At 40.0% G+C, this 24,736-nt stretch overlaps 1 protein-coding gene across 1 annotated transcript in view; it reads left to right on the top strand.

The window, feature by feature from the left end:
* Window positions 1-2,294: 2,294 nt before the first annotated feature.
* Window positions 2,295-24,736, top strand: part of SRBD1 (S1 RNA binding domain 1) — a gene marked incomplete at its 5' end in the record, with an annotated part of 230,095 nt that continues 207,653 nt past the window's right edge. Inside the window, 5 exons of the mRNA XM_082672580.1 lie at window positions 2,295-2,345; window positions 7,455-7,534; window positions 8,325-8,502; window positions 14,804-15,190; window positions 24,091-24,257. Coding sequence (XP_082528706.1) covers window positions 2,295-2,345; window positions 7,455-7,534; window positions 8,325-8,502; window positions 14,804-15,190; window positions 24,091-24,257 — 863 coding nt within the window. The remainder of the gene's footprint in view (window positions 2,346-7,454; window positions 7,535-8,324; window positions 8,503-14,803; window positions 15,191-24,090; window positions 24,258-24,736) is intronic.

Raw genomic sequence — 24,736 nt, 5'->3', positions numbered from 1 at the left:
AGGTCACTACCTACATTAATTTTGGAAGATACTGCCCTAGCTTTTATTTTCCCCAGGTGTCTGATGTCTAAAACCTCACCAGGTTATTTACTTTAGCTTACTAATCTTTTTTCTTCCCCAGTTGAAAGACAATTCTCCCTGGTAGAGGAGAGGGGAATCAAGGTCCAACACTACGCTGGCCAGGCCCTACTCTTGTTCTCACTGGTAATGTGGCTACTCCCATGTACAACCTAGTCCTTGAATCTAGACTGTCTTGTCTGAGTCTCTGTCTCTTGTGGCTGTATCTAGTCCCCAGTCTTATTTGAAAATTCCTTCAGGACAGGAATTTTGTCAAAAGATTTTGTAGAATATTGGTTAAACTTTACCCACCTGTACCTTAAACCTACGTAGCACACTTCGACATCAAAAGTAGGTGAATGATAAATTGTAAATTGTTGTTGTTGATTATTATGACCTGGTTTCACTTCCCCATATCCTGAACTATAATGTGTTCTGTAGAATTCCTTCAGAACTAGAAATTGTGGAGCAGACTGATTGCAGCAGAGTTGCAGATCTACTGCAACCATTGCAAAACGCAACATAAGGCTGCAAATTAAGAAAGAAAAAACAAATCCCTAATCAATCTCAGAAATGGATCCTTATCACCAAGGATCTTAGATATAGACAAAGAGACCTTAATAAGGGTAAGGGGTCCTGTTTTCCTCCCCATTGCAAAAATTAGCCAATAAAATTTATGTTCATTGTGGGTGAATCTGTAGCACCCAAAGGGCCATTTCAATAGCTTGCTCAGCTCTTCAGCACTTAAGAGTTCCTGGAAATGATTCAGTAGCATGGAAAGCTGCTCTTTAGAGTCTTCTAAAACGAATCCATGGGGTTTTGATTTGCTAAATTCTAATCTAGACTAACAGCAGCCTTATTTCCCTAATTTTACAATCTAATTTCTTTGGTGCTTAGAGTTTAATGTACTTTGTAAAAAACACAACACCAAAAAACAAGTCATTTTTCATTTCTAATGAGAACTGATTTTGAGAAAATATATTAAAGGGAAAGTGAAAGAAGAATTGTTTGGGAGACCTTTATAATAGCTTTTAAGTTCCGTTAGTGAAAAAAAGTGGGGCTTTGAGTATGGAAGTGGGGTTGAGATACTTGGCCTCATCAAGATAATAAGTAGGGGCTATTTTTGTTTTCTGGGAAGGGAAATGGAACTGCTGGATATGGAGGATAGCTCACCTAGGTTACTAGGTTATCAGGACTTAAGACACAGCACTTTTCAAGAATCTAAAAATGAAATGGATTTTTCCATTCTTGCCCCAAAAGGTTAGGTAACTGGGACCTGCATTTGCCTCAAGTAAATTAATTCAGTGAATATTCACCACTAATATGTGCGGGGTACCTTATCAGGTAAGGAGTGAGATGGAGGGGTAGGCCGTGGAAATAAATCCAAAGACATAAAGTATTTGCCCAGAGCACGAGTAAGTTCCTGAGAAAACCGGGTTTCCCAATCAGTGTGTTTGGCAGTGTACCAAGCTGCCTGAGATTCCTTTTTTTTTTTCTTTTGTCCTACCTGGTCACGTGGAGATCTTTCTTGTGATTTGGAGTGTTTGAGCTGTTTTGCCAGCGTTCAGCAGGTATTCTGTGAGAATTGTTTCAGATGCAGATATATTTTTGATGTACCCGTGAGAGGAGGTGATCTCCCCTGTCCTTCTATTCCGACATCTTGATGGAAGCCTCCCCCAAGCTGCCTGAGAGACCAACGTAAGACAGTAATGACTCTAGGGCTAAACTCTCCCATAAACCTCAGGGGCTGCGTGAGGGCTTAACAGAAGAGGCAAAACTGGGATAGTTCCATAAGCCTCGAGCAAACCTTTACCTCAGGGTTTAGGAAACACCCTTAGGGAAGTTAATTACTGACATTTAAGATTGACGTTAGAATAAAGCTTGATTGTTTTTCGTTTTTCCACATTTGCAAATTACAAATAATGCAATAAACAGAAACATTCTTGATTAAACTTAAAAGAGAAGAAAATACAAGCAAAGCGGATTAACAGAAGATAAAGAAAGAAAACTGGGAAGCCGTCGACCTTTTCAAGAACCTCACGACCCCCTCCGCCGGATTTGGGTAAATGGAGCTCCGCCCCCAGCCGACGAGCGGGTCCCACGGGATCCTCGCTCTAGTTCCGCCTCCGCTTGGCTCGGCTCCACCCCTCTCCGGGAGCTGCGCGCCTATGCGGCGAGTCAGGGAAAAACCAGGCGGGACTTCCGGCGTTTGAAAAACTTCCGGCGGGAACCGGAAGATGTGGTCGCACACACAGAATCCCGGGCCTTCTGACACGCCGGGCGGGAAGGTGAGCTGAGCGTCCGCCTTGGCGGTCTTCCTGCGGGCTCGCGGGAGCCCGGCGTCCGGGCTCCGGTATTTTTGGGGCCATTAAGAAAGCTCTGAGCGCTCATTTGGGAAATAACATCCCTTTTTAAAGTGAGAAGTTTCATTACAGTTTACTGTCTGCAGTCTGTATCTCATACCGTACCCTCGAAAACCCCTCCTACCTGCCGCGTGTCACCTGGCGCGTCTTCTCAGACAAGCTCTTAGCGCAAAGGGGCAGACGTGGGAAAGCCCGGGCAGACCTAGATTGTTTTCAAACCTCAAATCGGAGATGGGGGAGGAAGCGCCCTTTTCACTATCAGATCATGGCCCTGGCAGAATCAGCTGCATCCTCAGTAGTGTGCCTGGCGCGTAGGAGGTACTGAATAACTGTAGAGGAAAGGAACGAATGGGAACACTCCAGGCACCTCTTCTCGAGCCTCCCATTCGCCAGCATGTCATAAATATAATGTATGTGCAATGGGAAACGAGCCTAGGCTTTGTGTTTGGGGCTCTGGGTTCTGGTCCTTATGCCACATAGATCTTCCCTTTGAGTAAACCATATCACTTCACTGGATCTCAGGCTTCTTATTCATAAAAGAGAATAGCAGGACTGTCTGATTTCTGAGGCTCTTTCCAGCTCTAGTATTTTATTTTTATTACTAAGTTAGGGATCTGTGCTGACATTCCAAGGACTTTTGTTGGTACACAGGGAAACTTCTTTAGGTGCCTCTTAAAAAGTTGTTCCCCCTGTTTTCCTTTAAGTTATCTAATTGTTGTTTTTACAATTTTAATGTAATATTTGTGTGTGTGCAGGTCTTTCCAGCCTCTCCTCCGCTTTTCACTTGCCCTGGCTTGGTGCCTCCTCTCAGTAACATCATAGCAACCTCCAAGTTATTGATTCTGAGTCAGCTTTCGTACCCACAGAGATAAGAGAGCTTGGAGGAGTGAAAATCTCAAGCCACTAACAATAGGGATGTTCTCTTGTACCATCACTTTTTCAAGAAAGCAATGAGTGCCATGTGTGATGTTGCCTAATAGTGCTGGGGAAAAAAATGTATATTCCTGTGTAGAGACTATTTATATATATATATTCTTATGTTCATTTGAAAATAGTTATAGAGCAGCTATTAAGTGCCAGGCTCCATGTGATACAGAAGTGAAAAAGACAAATGTGGTTTCTTCAAACTTTGTGGTGCTTACCGCCATGAAGTAAACGTGGGGAATGCAGACAATAAACAAGGATAATTATAGATTATGTTACATAGTACTGTATAAAGGAAATAAATAGTGTCCTATAATAATACTTTATCTGAGAAATGCATGTTAGGCCTAAAATATTGAGATCTAAGCGCTGAGAAGGAGCCAGCCTATTGATGAGCAGGGGGAATAGTGCTCCCGGCAGAGGGAACCTGGGGTGGGGAAGGATCACGCTTGTTACACGGACTGAAAGAATGTTGTGACTATGGCTGAGGAGCTACAGGGAGTGGTAAATGTGGTTAGAAAGGTAGGCAGTGGTCACTTCTTCAAGACGTTCTAGAAGGCTGTGGTAAAAAATATGATTTGACTCTTAAATGGAGGATGGAATAGGAAGTCATTGAATGGTTTTAAAGCATTTTCTAAATGTTAGATTGAATGGGTTTGTGGAGGATGAGTTTTAGGAGCAGGAGTGGAAGCAGGGAGGCCAGTTAAGAGGCTATTACAGTAGTCCAGGTGAGAAGCGTTTGGGACTGAAGCCTCACTGGAGATCATCAAGATTTAAGATACATTTTGGAGGCAGAATTTATGTGACTTACTTACAGACTGGATGTGGGAGATGAAAGAAATAACAGATTTGCAAGGTTTTGGTTTAGCAAGTGAAACTTTAGAGGATGATGGTTATGTTCAGTATCTTGATGGTGGAGATAAGTATACATATGTCAAAACTTATCAAATCTGTACACTTTAAACACAAATTTATTGTATGTCAGTTATAGCTCAATGAAACTGTTAAAATTTTAACAACGTTCTAACTTAGCAAAGAACCATTCATCTTAGGTGGATGGTGGTGCCATGTACAAAGATGGGAAAGACTGAGATCCGAATGGGTTTTAGGACAAGGAATAGTTTATCAGGAGTTCCATTGTGGATATGTTAAATTTGGGATAACTGTGAAACATCTAGATAGTTTCATAGGCAGGCAGTTTATTATGTAAATCTGAATCTCAGAGGTAAGATTTGTGATGGAGGTATTAGGTTTGTTAGTATGTAGGTGATACAAGTATTTAAAACCATGCAAATGGATTAAATTTTGGTTAATCTACAAATCCTATGATAGGAAATAAGAGAACATGGGAGGATTGGAGATGGACACTTCCCAGAACATTGGTGGTAAAACTGGAGTATGGATACCCCTGGGAGTATACATACCCCTGGGAGTATACCTAGATAGGTACACAGTTTTTAAGAAAGAATTTCTAAGTCCTTACCTTCTGTATATACTCTTTCTAAAACTGATTTGCCAGAAATAGGCCTATGTGTTCATGCATATTCTCCTTTCCCACCTCCTTTTTCAAATTCATATTGTTTTTGCTACTTGTCAAAAGACAAGTTCACCTCTTAATGGCAGCATTGCCTCCAGAGTGCCTGATAAAGGAGCATTTGGAAATATTTGTTTTAGGAAAGTCTTCTCCAGTGGTTAATTACAATTTTATGAGCTTCCCAAGGATTTGTCTACCCCTATTTATAACACATTTCTGTTCAAGCTGAAGTGTGGAGTTAGAATTGGTGCATGGTGGTCTGTGTGGGAAAGTTCTGAATTCAGGTGTAATGTAGAAGGGGGTGATGGGAGTGGATGATCTGGTTGGGCTGTTTGTCGAGGAGCTTAGCACCTTCAGCTTTTTATTCTTGGGCTGGTCAGATTCTCCAAAGAATCTTCCCATGCTCCTCCCTGGAGGGTAGGAGGCTTTTTTAGGAGCATAGTGGGGGAAGGGGGCCGGGAATCTCAGTTTAACATTCAGCCTGTATGGTTCCCATGTCCACAACTGTACTTCATGTCCTCTAGTCTAGAGACTTATTTTACCTTCTCCAGAGAGTAAACCTCCAGACTTTTTCCTGGGGCAGTTGTTAATAGCACGAAGTGGAGTAGGGCATCTAGAGATATTCCTTTGCTTCAGATAGCTTACACCCAGCCCTGACTCCCTTTACCCTTAGTTCCAAGGTATCAGATACCATGTCCTGTGATTTTTTTTTTTTTTTTGAGGATACTGCAGAGTAAATTGGTTTGGTTCTGAAATGCTCCCACTACTGACTTGGGGTTTTAATTTTTATATAGTAAAATTTGCTAATCTTTTTGGCTTTTGGAATTTCGAGTCATGCCTAGGAAAACCTTAATTCTCCCACCTCCACTCAGAATTATCAAAACAGTCTTCTTTGCCTTTTGTAGTACTGTACTTTTATTTGGTACATTTAAATCATTAGTCAGTGTGGAATATATTTTAGTTCATGGTGTGGCAGCAAGAATTAAACACTTCTTTTCCTCCAGAGGGATAGCTGTTTGTCTTAATACCACTTATTCAATAATTCATTTCTGGACTTCCCTGGTGGCACAGTGGTTCAGAATCAACTGCCAACGCAGGGGACACTGGTTTGATCCCTGGTCCGGGAAGATCCCACATGCCCTGGAGCAACTAAGCCTGTGCACCACAACCACTGAGCCTGCGCTCTAGAGCCCGCAAGCCACAACTACTGAAGCCTGTGCGCCTAGAGCCTGTGCTCTGCAACAAGAGAAGCCATTGCGATGAGAAACATGCGCACCACGACAAGAAGACCCCGCGCCACAACAAGAAGCCCGTGCACCGCAACGAAGAGTAGCCCCTACTCGCCGCAACTAGAGAAAGCCTGCGCGCAGCAACAGAGACCCAGCGCAACCAAAAATAAATGAATAAATAAAATTGATTGAAATGCCACTCCATCATACACTGACTTACTCTTTCTGTTTTTGTTTTATTGTGGTAAAATACGTACAACACAGAAATCACAAATTATCCATTCCTTTATGATCAGTATCTAGGAGCACTTATTTGAGGAATGATGACCTTGATAAACATAAAATTCAGAAAAGGCGGTGAAGGAAAAGATGGAAGAATATCCTGTCTACTTCTTTTGTTGTCCTGGTTCCCTCTGGGCACTCTCCTGTCCAGTAGTTCTGTACCCACTGGACTGAGTTGAGCTATAGCTGCCAGGGAGACATGTTCCCTTTTGTGACAACCACTTTGGTATTTCTGTGAGGTGTTTGTTCCTTCTCCAAGTGGAAGTTAGAACGGAGGCATTGTAACATATGACAGGTTTAGGAACTTGTTTAAAGGTTTACAAGCATGTCAGAGTCTAATGTAGTTTTTATGGTTTGACATACAGTCTTTAGGTAATAAAATTTATCAGCTAAAGTAAATTTGTTTACTTCCTGTATTGTATGATGTCTCTGGTTATTTGAGTCCTTTTTTTTGTTGTTTTTTTTAGAGCTGGGCCTTTGAATTTGGGAAATGTTTTCTAGTGGCATTTGTGATTAATTATTTTACTTAAAAATTGTGAGCTTTTATTATAAGGGACTAGATTATCTTGTTTTAGGAATAGCCTGGCTGCTTATTCAGTCAGTCAGCATTGCTTATTTGACTGCCAACTTTGTAGATGGGCCTCTACTTATACTGTAGAAGATAAAGAAGAAGGAAGGTATTTCTTGTCTTTGAGATAGAGTTTAATAAAGGACTTTATAATTTGCTGTCTGATAAATTATCAAATAATACTTGCAGTATATGCAAGCATATAATTCTAAAAAATGAAGAATTCTCACCCTACAGGAACTTATGTTTCCAGAAATGGCCCATACTCATCAGGCTTTTGAAACCATGGGAAGGCTGTTAGCTGCCCTTATAATTGGCAGCCACATAGGAGGGGAAACAAGTGTTTAGGCTTGTGAATGACTGTCATTTTCCCCCGTGACATTTTCTAGCAGCAGAGGTATTGGAGTGTTAGTTTTGAATGGCACATCATTTTGTAGAGAAAATAAGTGATCAGTGATTTAAATCACACTGATTTCATGTTGTATTTCTTCTTTTAGATGTCATCATTGCCAAGAAGAGCAAAAGTAAAGGTCCAGACTGTGGTATCCAAAGATGAATTCTCTTCCTTCTCTGAGTTGTAAGCATACTGGTTTCATATGGGGTGGGAGAATGATGTGTATTTTAAGGCGATGCTTTCTGCCATTTACTAACTTCTGAAGTCATTTGTGTTGAAGAAGGCTGTGTCTTTTTCATTCATTTATGTAACAAATATTTATTGAACTCATGCTGTGTCCCAGGCTGTGTTTAGGTGTTGGTGATAAACTATTGAACAAGGAGAAAGTGACCAACTAAATATAAAATATATACACTAGAATATAAGGTCCATGAGGGCAGTGGAGTTTGTTATATTCCTTTAGAGCACAGTTTCTCAACTTCAGCACTATTGACCAGATAATTCTTTGGTACAGGGACTGTTCTTTACATTGTAGGATGTTTAGTAGCATCCCTGGTCTCTACCCATTAGTTGCCAATAGCATCCCCTCCCCCACCTCAGTTGGGACAATCAAAAATGTCTTTAGACACTGTTTAAAAATGGAAAACCTCACTATGACTATGGTGTGACATGACCCACTTATTACTTAAGGTAATACATGATTTCTTATGTTTTGAGTGTACAGGTGCGTGTATTGGTTAGGTGAGAGGAGAACGGAGGGAGACCTGTGATTTATAATGTATTGGAGGGTGTTTCTGGTCAACTCTCTTGCTTTAGTTCTTAGCAATATCTCTTCATATTCTGTGTTCACATCACTTCATTTTATATTAAACGCCTTCTACCTTATTCTTTTTTCAAAAAACATATATCTCTTTTTCACCTTTAACATTTGGCTTCATTTTTTCTGGAAATTTTTCTATTGTTTTACTTTTAGATCATCTGCCTCTGAAGATGACAAGGAGGATAGTGCCTGGGAGCCCCAAAAGAAGGTCCCCAGAAGCCGTAAGCTGCCTGTTTCCAAGGAATCCAAACTGAAGAGGGCGCCACGGGGGAAGAAGAACACCCTACAGACCAAAGATGGCTCAGAAGGTGTGGCTGTTAAGGAAGAGCTGGTAGGTGCTTTAGCTGTATAGAAGGAACACTGCTGTGCCTTCCTAATTAGTGATGCTACTTTCTCCTTACATGGATTAGGACAAAGCAGGTAAATGGCAAAAACTGCAGGGCAATGGTGCCTTCTGCCAGGGGCCTTAATAGTATTTACCATCAGATCCACCATGTTGGAGCAGAAGGAATATTTATCAACTGGCACATATGTATATCGTGCTGTAAGCAAACACTGTGGCTACACCAATCTGGATTAAAAAAACCAACAACAATAAATTATAGGCTCTGTTGCAGTACCGAAAGGATTATGCGTTTCCAAAATCATTCACTGTGGTATTCCTTTAAATAACAGCTTCCCTAGTTCATTTAAAAGAATACTCTTTTAATATGCAGTGGATGCGTGACTTCCCAGGGACTCATTTATCGTGTATAGAGGGGACATTACATCGTACCTTGCTGTACCCTTGGATAGGACATTTGAATCGATCTTTTCTCCTATCAGCCAGCACCTCTGTTTCTTCATCTTTGCATGCAAGCTTTTCACTGAACACACTTTTAGTGGGTGGGTGTGTAGGCTTTATCTATAGCGGAGAAAGTATTGACTTGTTGGCAGAATTTGGAGGTTTTTTGTTGAGCATGGCATAGCTGCACTTAAAAGTAGCTTGACTGCCTAATTAGGAAATATCTCTTAGTTCCGGGGTTCTTTGTATTGGGGTCACAAACCCTTTGAGAATTTGATTATAGTTATGAACCTTCTCTTCAGTAAAATGTACACATAAGTTTTAAAGTATGGTTCAAGAGCATACAGCTTAAGAACGCTTGTCATGGTGACTTCTTGATCCTTCCCATGGTGCTTGGTATATGTATTTTTCTTTTAAAGGGAAAAAGGGAATTCACATAGAAAGTCTCTCACTTAAGAGATATTCCACAAGTTTTTTGGCTCAATCAAAGCACATAGAGCATGTTAGACTATTTCATTTCATTGGTTTGGCATCTTGTTCTTGTGTAACCACCACCAAACAAAATAATTGAAAACCCTAATTAGGTGGAGCTAGAATTGGTTTTGGGTGGAGGTAGAATTGGTAGCCTCTTAATAATTTAAAAATCTATGGTTAGCAAACATTGTAGACAAAATCCATCATTACTCAGTCTCTTCCTCTCCATGTTGCTGTAATTTGCCAGTCCATTGGCCATTCCTCTTCATTCTTTGAAGACTTTAGCTCCTGCTTTGTATCTTCCTCTCTGCATCTTCTTTCACTCTTCTCAGTGATACCCTCCTCCACTTGGATGAGCCTTCTAATACCCTGTGTTCCTGGTTCTTTAACCTCCCCACCTCCAGTGCCTTTTTCTTCTTCTCTGCCTTCACCACACCTCTCGTGAGCTCAACCTGAATCTTGTCATGACCAGAAACTGTGCTACCGCTGACATTTCTTTCCCTCCTATCTCACTTTTGTACCATCAGCTCATCATTTCCTGTTTTTCCAGCTTACTTGCTCAGGTGCCCTTACTGCTGTAATTTTGCAAATTTGTCACAACTTCTCATCAGTAGTTCTCAGCCTAGGGAACTTGAAAAAAAAAAAAAAAAAAAACCAATGCCCAGGCCCCTTTTCCAAACCAATTAAATCTGGAAAGAATTTTGGAGGTAGGCCTTGGCACCAGTGGTATTATTTTCTTAAAGCTCCTCATGTGATTTTTATGTACAGCCAGAGTTGAGATCCATTACCTAATTCTTTGACTCTAGGGCTCTGTCACTGTCCATCAGCCCTTTTCTTTTCCTACCTAATCTAGCCTAGATTACATAATCACTTTTTATTGAATAGTCTCACCATTTTGCCCTTCTTTTATTCGATCCTACATGGCTGATGAAACCCCAGCACTGGGTGAGCCATAGCCTCTCCTGCCTGCACTGAGCAGCTAACCATTGCAGGAAGCAGTCTCACCAGTGGCCTAATTTGTTTTACTTTAGATTCATAATCTCAGACCTCAAAATTGCATCAGAAATATCTGGTAACCTCATTATTTTTCTTCAGCAGGTTTGTTTTTCCACCTTTTTCTCTTTTCTTAAACTTCCTGAATTCCTTTCTCTTCTCTCACTCAGCTGATGACATTGCCTTTTATTTATTTGAGAATATATGAAGTTTCCAGTTTTCTCACGACCAAGCTATCTATATTTGTGTTCACCTTCTGTCCTATTGCCATGGAGGAAATGTCATTCCTCCTACCAAGGATTGGTTCGCCGCTTGGGCTTAAGATCTCATCCACTCTTGTGCAAGGTCTCTGTTCCCTCTGTCATCTCCTTTCTTTTCTCTTGTCAACTTTTCTTCCTCAATTGCTACAAAGTATAAAATGCTGTTTTACATCTAACTTTTAAGAAGCCTTCCCTTGACTCCATATCCCTTTCCAGCTATCTTTCAAGCTCACACAATACAACACAAGGTCAAGGCCAAGGCCTGCTGACTGATTCAACTGGTAAAGATATTTACAGTGAGCCACTTTTTTGATCTAGACAGTTTACGACTTTCAGAGATAGCAAAAAGAATGGTCAGATTCTTCCTGGAGTTCTGGGTTTAGTTATAGGCTACATAATTACCATTTGAAATGTTAAGAGTGATTAAAAAACCCATGAAGGCAAAAGATAATGAACTGTGATTTTTCAGTGTGTCAAAGATTCAGGTTAAATATAAGGAGGAAAAATATTTTCATAGCTTATTAAACTTGAGTATGTCACTGAGGAAGGCTGTAGAATCTTAGAAGCTTTAAAAATGGAGAGTTATTTCCATATTTTTGTTTGTTTGTTTATTTTATTTTTGGCTGCATTGAGTCTTCGTTGCTGCACACAGGCTTTCTCTAGTTGCAGCGAGTGAGGCTACTCTTTGTTGTGGTGCATGGGCTTCTCTTGCTGCGGAGCACGGGCTCTCGGCGCGTGAGCTTCAGTAGTTTAGGCTCACGGGCTCTAGGGTGCAGGTTCAGTTGTTGTGGCGCATGGGCTTAGTTGCTCTGCGGTATGTGGGCTCTTCCCAGACCAGGGCTCGAACCTGTGTCCCCTGCATTGGCAGGCGGATTCTTAACCACTGCACCACCAGGGAAGCCCTTTCCATATGTTTTTGATCTGTGTTTTGATCTAAACATGTTTGGATTCACTTTTCTCAAAATTTTTGGTCTTTGGAATCCTTTACACTTTTAGAACGTACTGAGGACCCCAAGGAACTTTTGCTGAGTTGGGTTATATCTGTAAATATTTACCATATTAGAAATTAAAAATGAGAAAATATTCATCAATTAAAAAAATAATAATTCTATTACATGTTAATGCAAATAACATGTTTTAATGAAAAATAGGTATATATTTCCCCAAACAACAAAAAAATTAATGATAAGAATGACGTTGTTTTACATTTTTGCAAATGTCTTTAATGTCTGATTTACTAGAAGATATTTGAAATAAAAAAGAAATCCCAGCCTCCACACAGATGTGTATTTGGAAAAGGGAATGGTGTTTTAATAGCCTTTTCAGATAATTGTAGATACTATTTTATACTATACCAAAACTCAGTAAGTGGTAGTTTAAAAGGTTTCATTGTGGAATCTGTAACCATACTATATTCTATTACATTAAAATCCATTGGTCTGTGTTGTTTGAATGGCTCTTTTACCTATGCATGATTTTGTAACGTTATATGTTGGTCATTTGGAAAATACTGGTTCACTAATTGATTTACTGTGAGACAACCACTGCACGTCAGTATGCATTGGCCTGCAGCAGAAGTGCTTTATGTGTACATTTGTGCTTTATGTACATTTCAGTACAGACTGTGAAAAAGATGTGCTTTCAAGGATTGAAATTTTAAAAATTAATAACTTTTACTGCTTCATTCTTAAGTGAAGCTGACCTTGTTTTATTGCAAGTGTGTGACAGTGAAGGGAACAGTGATTTCTAGTACAGCTTGGTGCCACTGCCTTGTTTTTTTGCTGCCATTGCTCTTGCACCATCAGTGAAATGTCAAACAGTGCCTTGGCATTATTATGAAAATAGTTGTGACCTTGCAGACCCCCTGAAAGGGTCTCAGGGGTCTATGAACAACACTGAGAAACCCTAGGTATATTTTGCCTGAAGACTCCAGAGAAGATACCTTTAAGTGTCTAATTTTTGACTGCTGGCTTTTCTTTTTTTCCCTCTTACTTTAAACCCCCCACCTTTAGTCATTTTACTTTTTCTTTATTTCTTCATCTACTTCCTTTTCCCTCTCCTGGGAGGTAGTCTGGGTGTGGTAGTCATGGTAATGATGGTGGTAACAGCAGATATTTGATTGCTTACCGTTAGCCCGGTGACATGTTCAGCACTGCATTTGCATGATATCACTTAATCTTCACAACAATCCCTTGAGGCAGGTGCTTTAATTATCCTGATTTTATAGACCAGAAAGCCAAGGGGAGAGATGTTAAGTGACTTGCTCATGGATCACAGATAGTAAGTAATGGAACTGGGTTTCTAAGTCAAGAACATGATTTTGTCAGCATTTCAGGAACCAGTATATCTCTCGTGGGTGTTTTTACATCAGCCATGCTCATAAGAGTGGTGTATAAAACCAGAGTGCTGGTTTAATAATTAATAGTTTGATATAACCGTCGCAAGGAGTTAAATTCTTATGACTAGCACTGTCTCTCGTTGGAGGCTGAAGTAAGTAGGGAATTAAATAATAGTCAGAAATTTACTTGATGAGCATGGGCTCCGAATAGGAGAATTAGATAAATATTCATTTAGGTTTATTGAATGCCTTCTGTGGTCGAGGTACTGTGCTTGTCACAATGAGAACTGAATGTTTTAACTGCATGAGTCTAAGGTAATCTGATGTATCCATCTCACAGGAGGGCTGTCTTAACCATTGGGAGCAAATTACTCAGAATCTGTTTGCTAACCTTTCCTCTTCTTTGTATGTTACTTAGAATGCTGATTGTATTTGCTTTCTACAGTTCTCCTTTTTCTGTTCCTCTAGGGCTGACAACTCTCTGTATGATTGACACATTCTTTAGCTATGTCAATTAATTTGATCAGGTTATTATCAACTCTTATGGACTTGAGGAGGCATTCTATTTTTATACCTCTGTTCTTATCTATTATGTTCCAATTAAAAATGTAATACTTGGAGGGCTATTTAATGTATTATATATCATTTCCAGGTTAGGTGGTGGTGGGTGGGCATTAGGATGGAGGAGGTGTGCTCTTTATTATAGTTCCCAGTGTTTTCAGTAGTCAGTAATTATGGAAAATTATCTGATAGGAGAGAAAATTCAATATTGACTGAAATTTAGTTTGGGAGCAGTTCTTTTGTTTGAGTTTGTGCCATCTACATCACTTAGGTAACTAAAAACAGGCTAGCTTGTGAAATTGTGAACTCTGTGGGGCAGGGTCTGTATCTTATTTACTACTCTAGTCTCAAAATGAGTGCCAGATGTCATTGCTTCACACCTGAGTTGTCACCTGGGGGGAGGGGTGGGTGGTGCAGAGAGTAGCCCTTGGACACCTGCATGTACTGCTCTGCAGCCTCTTACTAAGGAAAAATGCCTGGTACTACCCTGCTGTCCTGCCATGTTTTGTGTTCTCTTTCTGCGTAAATTGGTGGCAGGTGTAGCATGTTGAGTTTTATGAACCTGTGAGTGTTACTCTTCTCCCTCTAAAGTGTTGACTTTTGCAAGTTTTAAATCTTGTTTTTTCTGCCAGGTGTACACCTATTCTCCACTTATTTAAAAAAATTAAACCTTCACCTGCAGTTGTGAAAATAATACAGAGAGATATCCTGTACCCTTTATCACATTGACCCCTATGGTCACATCTTGTAAAACTATAGTTAAATATCACGCTAGGATATTGGCATTGATAAATCCACTGATCTTATTTAGATTTCTCCAGTTTTATTTGTATTCATTTTTATGTGTGTATGTATATGTGTATATTTAGTTCTGTGCAATTTTACAATATGTGTAGGTCTGTGTGTCCACCACGCAGGACAGTCCTATCACAAGGATCCCTAGTATTGCCCTTTTATTGTCATACCTACCTCCCTCCCAACCTCCACCCCCATCTCTGACCCCCAATAACCACTAATTTTTTCAGGAATATTGTATAAATGCAATCATATAGTATGTAACTTTTTGAGATTGGCGTTTTCCCTCCACTCAACATAATTTCCTTGAGATTCTTCCAAATTATTGTGTATGTCTACAATTTGTGCCTTTGCATTGCTGAATAATATTCCAGAGCCATTGGTTTTTATCATCTAATTCTTGTGTGATCTCTTTGTGATTTGATAGGATAGCTCTGTGCCTATTGCTGATGTTGATTTGGAAGACAGAAAAAATAAATTGGAGACTGTGCAAACTCTGAAAACAGCAAAGATGAAACGGAAAAATTCAGCTCAGTCACCTTCAGCTCGGAGGACCAAAAAGCTGAAAGCTGATGAAGAAACCAACAAAGCCAGCAGCTTAGAGAGCGGGAATAACAGCACAGAGACACCGTCCACAAGCGCCACGTGGGAAGGTGGGTGCAAGAAGGAGGAGAGTGAAGACGACTTCACATGCAGTCAGTCCCCTCTGAAGAAAGTGAAGACGGAAATGTGTCCTCAGGGGCAGCCTGTCAGGTTTCCAGCAAATGCCAACAATATTAAGGAGGACGTGGAAATGAACTGGGACATAGTACAGGTATGTGCAGCCTCTTTCTGTCACTTCAATTTGTTTGATTCCTTTCTTTTTGACTGGGATGGGGCTAGGGAAGGGCTGGGAGTTTTCAGTTCTCTTTTCACTTTTGCCAGTGGTCTCTGGAGGCTTTGCCCACTGGTTCCTTTCCTGGGTATGCGGTTTGGTATTATTGCTTATTGTCATCAGTTCTTTAGCTAAAAGCTGTGACCTCAGGCAAGGTAGATCTCCGCCTTGGTGTTCTAGTGAACATGTCCTATACAGACAGATTGCATCAACAGATTGGGCCCTCCTAAGTTCCTTGTTAAGTTTTTGCTTTGCACTTGGACTATATTGCCTATAAAAGCAGTGCAAGTTATTGTCATTGACCATTAGTACATCTGTTAACTCTTAGTGTAATGTTGTAATAGATGACGAACAAGGCCTAGTAATTTCTTAAAGGAAAATTTTATCCAAATTCTAACTTGAGCTGCCATAATTATATTTCTTAATACAGGAGAAATTGGATTTCTCCCAGTTTCTTTGGCTGGCTTTGGGGATGGTAGAGAAGACCTGAAGAGTGACTCTTAAACAGTGATTCTCAACCTTTTGTCTGTCCCAACACTCTGGGAATGGTTCAAACTTAATCATAGCAGTGCCCCTCTGTGTAAATGGGGATAACCTCCCTCCTTATTGTCTGTCCCATGGTGATTTGATGTGTACTCCTTCCTCTGCTGTGAATTACTGCTCTAGAGCTTAGTGTCTCTGCTGGGTAATACTGCTTCTCAGTCTCGGATTGTCTGTGTGTTACCTTTTTTTCAGAGGAACTTCTTTTTATCCATGCTGCCTTTTCTATTACCTATTAGTTGAACATCACCAGTAATTTTTAATTATGATTTTTCTTCTCTCTGACTTATTAAGGAATAGAATGTTGCCTCATAGCTTTCTTCTCCTTCTTGTTCCTGAACAGTTCAGAGTTTCCTGGAGAAACAGTATAATTAGGCTCCTTTCTATGCCTTCTTTTTCTTTTTTCATTTAGGCCTACAAAGAATTGTTTTAAAAGGTTGGTTCATGGCAGCCTGAATCAGATTCACCCTGAAGCCTTTCTTAACAGGCAGACTCCTTGGTTCCAGTCCAGACCTACAGGGGCAGGTGGATGTGTCCCACTTCCCTTCTCTTCTCCTTTACTTTTAAGCTTACCTCTGACATAGATCTACCTTTAGTAGCTGACCCTGAGCAGGAGGGAGGGAGGGAGGGAGGAAGCTTTCAAAGCCCAGGAAATCGCTTGAACTGTGGAAATAAATTTTACAAAAGGAAGTCAAGGGCTACTTATTTTATGAAACTTTGCTTCACACCCCTATCTCCTAATCTGTGTAACAGAGAAAGAGATGAAAATGACGCTACCTTTGCCAGCTGTCTCTTGGTTACAAGTAATAGAAACCTGCTTCTAATGAGCTTAAGCAGAAAAGAGTTTATTACCAAGGACCAGGGTCCTTTCAGAGATGCAAGGGACAAAGTGTGATCGAGTCTCCTAAAGGCCTTGAACCAAAAATTGAAAAACTGAGGACTCGAGGAAGTCATTTTCTCAGTTTTCTCTCTTTCAGAGGTTTCATGATCACCCAGTTTTGCCCCTTCTCTGTTTGTCTGAGTTGTTATTTCCTCTCAACAGACCAGATTTCCCCGCTTCTTCACTGAAGGTGGAAGATGACAGCTCCACAATTCATTTACCATTAGTTTTAGCTTGTGAAGAGGGAGAAGTGCACAGAGAGAACAGGTTCTCAACTGCCAGAGGGTGAGTCGCAGAAGAAGAGCAGCCAGGAGTAAAAGCTTCATTTGTAAATCGGTAGCAGCAGTGTCCATGGTTGTGTTGTTTGAATATCAAATGGAAGCAAGTTTTCAGGTCCTAGAACTATTTTTATGGCCTTTGGCCATACTATTTGGGTAATATGGGTGTGCTTGTCTTTCTGTTCAATTCCAAGCATTTTTTCTCCTCCTCCTTACTGAAAGTGATTTTGACAGCTCAAACAAGCCTATACTCAGAATGTGGCACTCCTTACTTGTGAGTTGGGAGAAGCGGGTGCCTCAGCTGCCACCCTCGCTGAGCACCCTGAGGACAACTAGTACACTCAGCATTTTCTAGATCGGTTTGGGGAAATTGCCTGGGGAACTTTAGGTGTGATTTACATGTTTGGGTTTTTAAAAAATTTACCCAGATTCAGTCATCCTTGTCTAACCTTGAGTTACTTTTACAGACAAGTCTTTTAGTGTATGTGGACTTCCTGTCCTATACTTTTTATTCTCTATAAGCAGGAGAGAGAATCATTCTATCTTAGCACTGCATTCCTGCTTCCAAACATGTTTTACAATAGTGGCAGGTGTTAGGGGGAAAGGGGCTGAGAAGAGCGAGGGTCAGCAATGCCAAGTCAGACAATCAGGAAGGCTTTGAACATTTGAGTGAGGACCAGAGTCAGTGAAATGCCTGTGGTATGCATTTTATCTGTCACAAAATGAAATGTATGTCCAAGTTCTTTGGGGAAGTCCTAACAAGTTCCTAGTTAGTAAGAAATAGTCAATGGAAATTAATTGTATAGGAATTATTATTACTAATTGAACATGAGGGAAATGTCATTTATATTTCCTTCATTTTGTGTGCTGTTCCCCATGGACCCTACCCACCATGACACTTCGATCCTCTAAATGTTTTTTCTCTTCAAGGTGTGTTTCTCATTTCTGAAAAGTCCACAGCTTTTTCAGGAATATCACTGTCTTGTTTGGGGAGGGAAAACTACATTGTCAATACTTAATTTATTTGTAGACTTTACGTATAAACACACTTTGTGTCTATTTCCTAATCAGGTTTGGCGATCACCAGACTCCTTGAGAAACAACCTACTTCAGCCCTTCCCCCAAGCCACACATGTGTGGTTGCCATTAGAAACTAGTTTTTGTTAAAGTATATTTTATCATTACACAAATATATTGTGAGTACCATAACCTTTGTAAGAATTTTAAGAGGTGACTAGCTACGAGCAGTTTTTGAGAAAATTAAATGCTCCCAAGTGGTGACTGTTGTTATGTAGTGTCTTTATTTTGAGGGGGGTGGGCGTGGAGTAGCCATATAGAATATCTTAGTAATGTTTGCTAAATTAGGGAAGAAAAGCAAGCAAAAACCCCTTTATTAGCCATTTTCCCCATTCTTGCAAGAAGATGATGTGGGATTATATAGGTGAAGAAGAGCATGGGATGAAAGTATAGGGGAAGCAAGAGGGACAGGAAGGAGGCAGGTGTCTCTGAGTTGGCTTTCTCGTTGCACTTCTACACCTAAGCATGCACCATCCGTTAGGTCAACCTGTGTGTTCCAGGAGGGATTAAGGAAAAGAAATTGTATTGGCCCTTTTTATTTTTATAATTTAGCTCGTGGTATTTATTATGGGCTTAAAAAAAACTTTCTGAAATATATGTATACATATATGCATATATATATATAAAATTGTACTTAAATATGCAACTCATGAATGTTCAAAATTGTAACCAAAGGGCTTCCCTGGTGGCGCAGTGGTTGAGAGTCCGCCTGCCAATGCAGGGGACATGGGTTCGTGCCCGGGTCCGGGAGGATCCCACATGCTGCGGAGCGGCTAGGCCCGTGAGCCATGGCCACTGAGCCTGCGCGTCCGGAGCCTGTGCTCTGCAATGGGAAAGGCCACAGCAGTGAGAGGCCTGCGTAGCACACACACAAAAATAAATAAATAAATAAAAATTGTAACCATTGTAACAAGCTTTCAGATCAAGAAACAGAACATTACCAGCCCCCTACAATCCCTTCATACACTTTTTCAATCCTCCATCCCCTTGCCTAAAACCACTCTTCTGACTTCTAACAGCATAGTTTTTCCTTTTGCAGTCTTTAAGGAAGCTTATGTGTGTGGTAAAATAAGTGGTATAATAAAATGAATAGGTAAGGGAAAAGAGAACAGCAGTAATCAAAACTGTTTTAGAAGGGAGGTGTCCAGTTGCTGGTTTGATTTTAAATAAAAAATTATCTGTCAATCTGCTCATTTGAGTGTCATTTAATTTAGATGCTAGTTCTTTTAAAATGCTGCCTGTATGATTAAGGCAATAGTTTAGCTGTTGATACCCAGCAGTTTCCTTTTTTAACTGAGGAAATGGGAATATAGATTTTGAAGGAGGAAATTCTCATGCCACTTGCGGAGAAGGCCATTTTGTTGGAGGTTTTAGACAGTAGAGGACAGTATGAAGGCACCGTGTCTCATCGCAGTTGGATTCAGGAGGAAAAGTAAGGCGATTTGATTAATTTGTATTGATACTTGTGGCTGAAGAAAATCATCTTGCTTTGCACACAAATTTCTGAAAAGGAAATATAGCTTGTGGGACTTTGGGCTATTTACTTAACTTCTTTGGGTCTCAGTTTTTGTATCTGTAAAATGAGTTAATATTGAATATGTAAAAGTGTGTAGAGCATAATAAGCCCTATACAGGTATTAGCTTAAAACAACAACAGTCACAAAAAGTGTCTGTCTATTTAAGTCTTAGAGGTGAAAAAAATATCGAGACTGCCTTCCTTTTTACTTTACCCTCATTCCTATTCACCAGTTAACTATAAAAATTATTAAAGTAATAAGTGTAATAGTTGAAATAAGTAGTAGTTTAAAAGTAAAAATTTTAGTCGTTCCCTGCCCATCCCTAAAGTTTGATCTCTACTTTTAACGCTTAGCTGTTTCTTTGGCGTTTGCCTCATCTGTCTAAAACACAGATGCTGGGCCCCACCCTAGAGGTTCTGATTCAGTTGATCTGGGGTGGGGCTCAAGAAGTTACAGTTCTAACAAGTTTCCTGATTATGCTTATGCTGCTGGTTTGGGAATCACATGTTGTGAACCACTACTCTAGTCCCCAAATCTCATTGACTCATAAAATGTCAAGGGAGTTTACAGGGTGGGGGGTTGACTCAACAGCTGAAATCAAGTAATGAGCAGATCAGTCATTGAGTGGCTTGATATTAAGTATAGGATAAAGTTCAAACTTTTTTTAGAATTCACCATCTAGCTCCATCCCTTTTTCCATTTCTCACTCATCTCAATACACCTTGTACATTTTAGCATTACTGAACATAGGAATTTTTTTAAATGTGCAGTGGTTCCTCATCAGTGGCTTTTGATATGCTCTTCTCTCTTCCTAGAATTCCTGCCCTCATTTGGCTGCCTGAGATACCTTCATTCCCTTGTTACTTTTCAATTTCTGCAGAGGTAGATGTTTCTTCCTCCCACGTGCTCTCAAAGAGCCTGTATATGCTTCTGTCAGAGTACAGATCACACTGTATTTTAACTGTCTGCTTGAGTGTCTTTCTTCTTTCTAGCTTATAAGCTTCTTGGCAAGAGGGACTTGGCTTTTTACATTTTATTACTGGCTTAGTATGGTTATTGGCATATAATATGAGCTAAAATAAATGTTTGACTAAATTAAGACAGAAGAAATTGGATGATTTGGAGGCCCCAAAGTTGTGACTGCTTGTATGTAGTTTTATTATCCTTAATTTCAAGAAGCAAATTTTCATAAGCAGCAGTATACACTCTCAACACATATGATGCTTCTGGATTTGTCAGGACCTGGTACACTTCAGATGTGGGTCTGGAGTCTTAGCTGTCTTGGGTCCCTTTTAGTTAACAGTCACTGAACTAGTTTAGGATAGTGGGAGCCCGTGGGTTCTAACAATCACTCAGTTCCAAAATAATGAGCATTTTTGTCATTTTCGTGTCTTATGTCCATCTTTCAGAATCTGGCCTTTCAAGGGCCAGCTGAAATGCTGCCCCTGCAGCAAGCCTTCCTTGATTACACCAGGGAGATGGTTCTCTTCTCTGAAGATGTTATACCACTTATTCCCTGGTGTAATCTGTTTTATTTGTACTTATTTATATTAATGTTTTATCTTCCGTTCTAGATCGTTTATTCCGTGAGGACAGTGAAATTTGGGAGCAAGCTTGGGAAAGGATTTTAAAACTATGCTACAATGGTTGGACTTTTACTAGTAGTTGGGAAAGAGTCATTGAAGCTTATGTTCAAAAGAAGAAAAAGAGGAAAAAAATAAGGGACTTATTATAAATGTGTCTTAGAAGTATAATCAGTAGTAATGCAGAAAGGTTGGGTGGAATGCATAGAGAAAAAAAAATGCTCTGTGGTTTAGATAACAGAAGATAATAGAAAGGGAGCTTGAGAGGAAAGAACAGACATTTTAGAAGTTCAGTTTGCTTCCTTGGTGACAGATTAGAAGAGCGAGATAGAGAACACACAGTGAAAGTGAGGACATTGATTAGAATGCTTTTGGTTGCAATAAGAGAAAACCTATCTTGAACTAGCTTAAGCAATAAAGGAGATTTACTGATTTAGGTAACAGGAAAGTTACCTAAGTGCACTGCAATAGTCTCTCCACAATTCTCTTTGCACTGCCATCCAACTTCAAGATTCTACTTGTATAAACCATATTTCTCCTGAGGAAGAAATTGTACCAGGGTCCAGAGTTCTAAGCCAGATCTTGAGCTTCCTGCTGACTGGACTCATCTCTCTGTCCAAACTCTGGCTGTTGTAATTCTAAAACAACTGGTTACTGAACAAAATGCTGTAGAGGTGGAGTTGAGGTCAAGTGTTCTTCAGCCACAAAGCTGCTACATAATGGGGAGGTATTGTTGGGGGAGATAACCACAGTATCCCCAAAGGTTTCTGTGGTAGGAGATAATGTTAACTGGAATAGGAAACAGGAAGAGGTACAGGATGAGAGAGAAAATACTAATGAACATGACTTTGTAGGGGTCAGGGATGATATCAAGCAAGAGGAGCATTTCTGCATGATGGCGCAGCCTCATGAAGGCCTCTGAAGAGGGAAGCAACTGAGCTTGTTCTAGGAAGTGAACATTGTTCTAGGAGCAGCCCATTGGGGCTGGCTTCTAATGAGGGGAAGCCTGGATAAGATGAGGTTGGAGAGGGACGCCCATGTTTTTTGGGTCATGGTAAGGACTTTGGATTCTAAATGCTATGGGAAATCATTGAAAGGTTTTGACTAGTCAGGTGACATGATCCAATATAGATTTTGGAAAGATAATTCTTGTTGTTTTATGGAAATTGACATAGATGAGATTGCTATGGATGCAAGAAGAATAGTAAAAGGCAGTTGCAGTAATCCTGGCTTGAACTAGACTGGGCTATAGGGCAGAAATGAAGAGCAGTAATAGACTAAAGAAATATTTTGCCACTAGAGTTGATTGATTCTTATGATAGAGTAGATTTAAGAGTTAAAGGAGTCAAAAGAGTTGAAGACTCTTAGTTTTCAGGCCTGAACTGGTAATTTGAATGGACATAATAAGGGGAAAACTGGAAGAGGAAGAAGTTTGAGAGGGAGATCACTTTTGCGAATGCAAAGTTTGAGATACCTAATAGGATTTCAAGAGGTAGGTCAGGTAGCTGGCTAAATGAGTCCAGAGCTCATGCAGAAGAGAGGTAGGGCTGGAGACGTAAAGCTGGCATTCTGAGAATGGGTGCTAAGATGTAGGCCTTCGGATATACAGTGCACAGAGGAATGAGGGTATCCTTAATAGTCTCTGGAGCTCAGCCATTTATTTCATCTGTAGTTTTGAAATTCAGTGTATTTTATATATTGACTTGATTTTGTTAAGCAGTTGACCATGTTAATGCTTTAATAATTTTTGAATTTTTTCTTACATTTTTGGCATATCTTGAGCATCAAGATTGAAATAATAATAAAGCTTATGCCTCTCATGCTTTACTTTAAAAAAATCGGCATGGGGCCTTCCATGGTGGCGCAGTGGTTGAGAGTCCGCCTGCCGATGCAGGGGACACTGGTTCGTGCCCCAGCCCGGGAAGATCCCACATGCCGCAGAGTGGCTGGGCCCGTGAGCCATGGCCGCTGAGCCTGCGCGTCCGGAGCCTGTGCTCCGCAACGGGAGAGGCCACAACAGTGAGAGGCCCACGTACCGAGAAAAAAAAAAAATCGGCTTAGGTTTTGAGAACAGTTACTGAACAGTTACTGGAATTGCATTTTATTCTTTCTTTTCTCCAGGCTGACTTCTCTAAACTTTTCTGCTTACATGTACATTTTTGCTGAAACCTGTAGACTTGTTTTTTAAAAAATAATTATTTTGAATATGTAGTATATGGGAATGATACAAGATTCCAAAGATATAGAAAGATCTTCCTGCCCTAGTTCTAAGCTAACCAGTTACCTTTCCCCAAAATAAGCCATGTTCCAAGTTCTTGTAATTCATTCCATATCCGTTCATATAATAGTAAGTTGAGTGGTATTCTGCTCCACAGGCATATCATAATTTATCAATTCCCCATTGTAGACTATTTTTTGCTGACTTCTACCATACTGGAAAAAATTCTTCAAAAAATATCACTGTAAATAATGTCATTTTCCAGAGGTATGAATATATCAGAACAAATTTCCAGAAGTGTAACTGGTGGGTCATAGAGTTTATGCATTGTAAATTTTGATAGATATTGCCAAACTGTTCTTCTTCCAGAGGTTTACCATTGTACTTTCTCACTAGCAATAGTTGAAAGTGCCTTTTCCCATCACTTATGCCAGCACAGTGAGTTACCATCTCCTTCTTTGGTGCCAATCTGAGAGATGAAAAATGCATATCTCATTTGAGCCCTGTAGAGTTCGGGCAATACAGAGTGGTTTCGATTGGATTTTATAGAATGAGTGAAATGACTATTCTGTGATTGTCAGTATATATATATATTTCATACAATTTCCTTTTCTTCTTTTTTTAAAACCACAGCAGTTTGTTTCTAAGTGGCTGGAGAACATTATTTAATTGCTGTATTTTAAACCATATGTTATAATACAGATGTTTAATTTTCAGAGTTTTAAATCATTAAATATTAATTTACAGGTTTTATCTGAGAGAACTGATATTGAACTTTGGGTTTGTGCCAACGTTATTCGTCTCTTTAATGATGATAACACAATTCCCTTCATTATACGTTATCGAAAAGAGCTTATTAATAACCTTGATGCTGATTCCTTGAGAGAAGTTCAACAAACTCTAGAGGAGCTACGGTAAGAAACCTGGGAAGGGATGAGCTTTGTGTAAGGGGAAAGAGGGTGTGTGAGCCAATGAGGCGAAACAGTGAGGAAGTGAGTGATAGTATATTTTGATAGTTCCAATATTTTGTTTTCTTGATTTATTGTAATCTGGATATAGTCCCCTTCTGACAGAGGAAGCCAGCTCCATTTTACTTATTTAGGGGTGTGCAGAGTCCCTCTGCTGGTGTGTTCATGCATAGCTTGGGCATGTATCTGCAAAAGGTGGTTTGCATTATTAAGAGTCTGTGCCTATGAGTTTGAATGTCATCTTCTCTCATAGAAATGATTTTGCATAATGGAAAAATTAGAACTACCAGCAGGTAACTCAGAAAAATACATTTTAGTCTAAGTCTTCAATAGCTTACATAAAACTGTCCTGTTAATACTGTGAAGTCCCTAAATGGAGAGTTCTTTGGCTATATAGAGTTTGGTAGGAAATATGTATATTTCCT

The sequence above is a fragment of the Grampus griseus genome, assembly GCF_964374135.1.
Source record: "Grampus griseus genome assembly, chromosome: 15".
NCBI lineage: Eukaryota > Metazoa > Chordata > Mammalia > Artiodactyla > Delphinidae > Grampus > Grampus griseus.
Note: the sequence above shows the minus strand (reverse complement) of the source record. Positions and strands in the feature narration are given on the sequence as shown.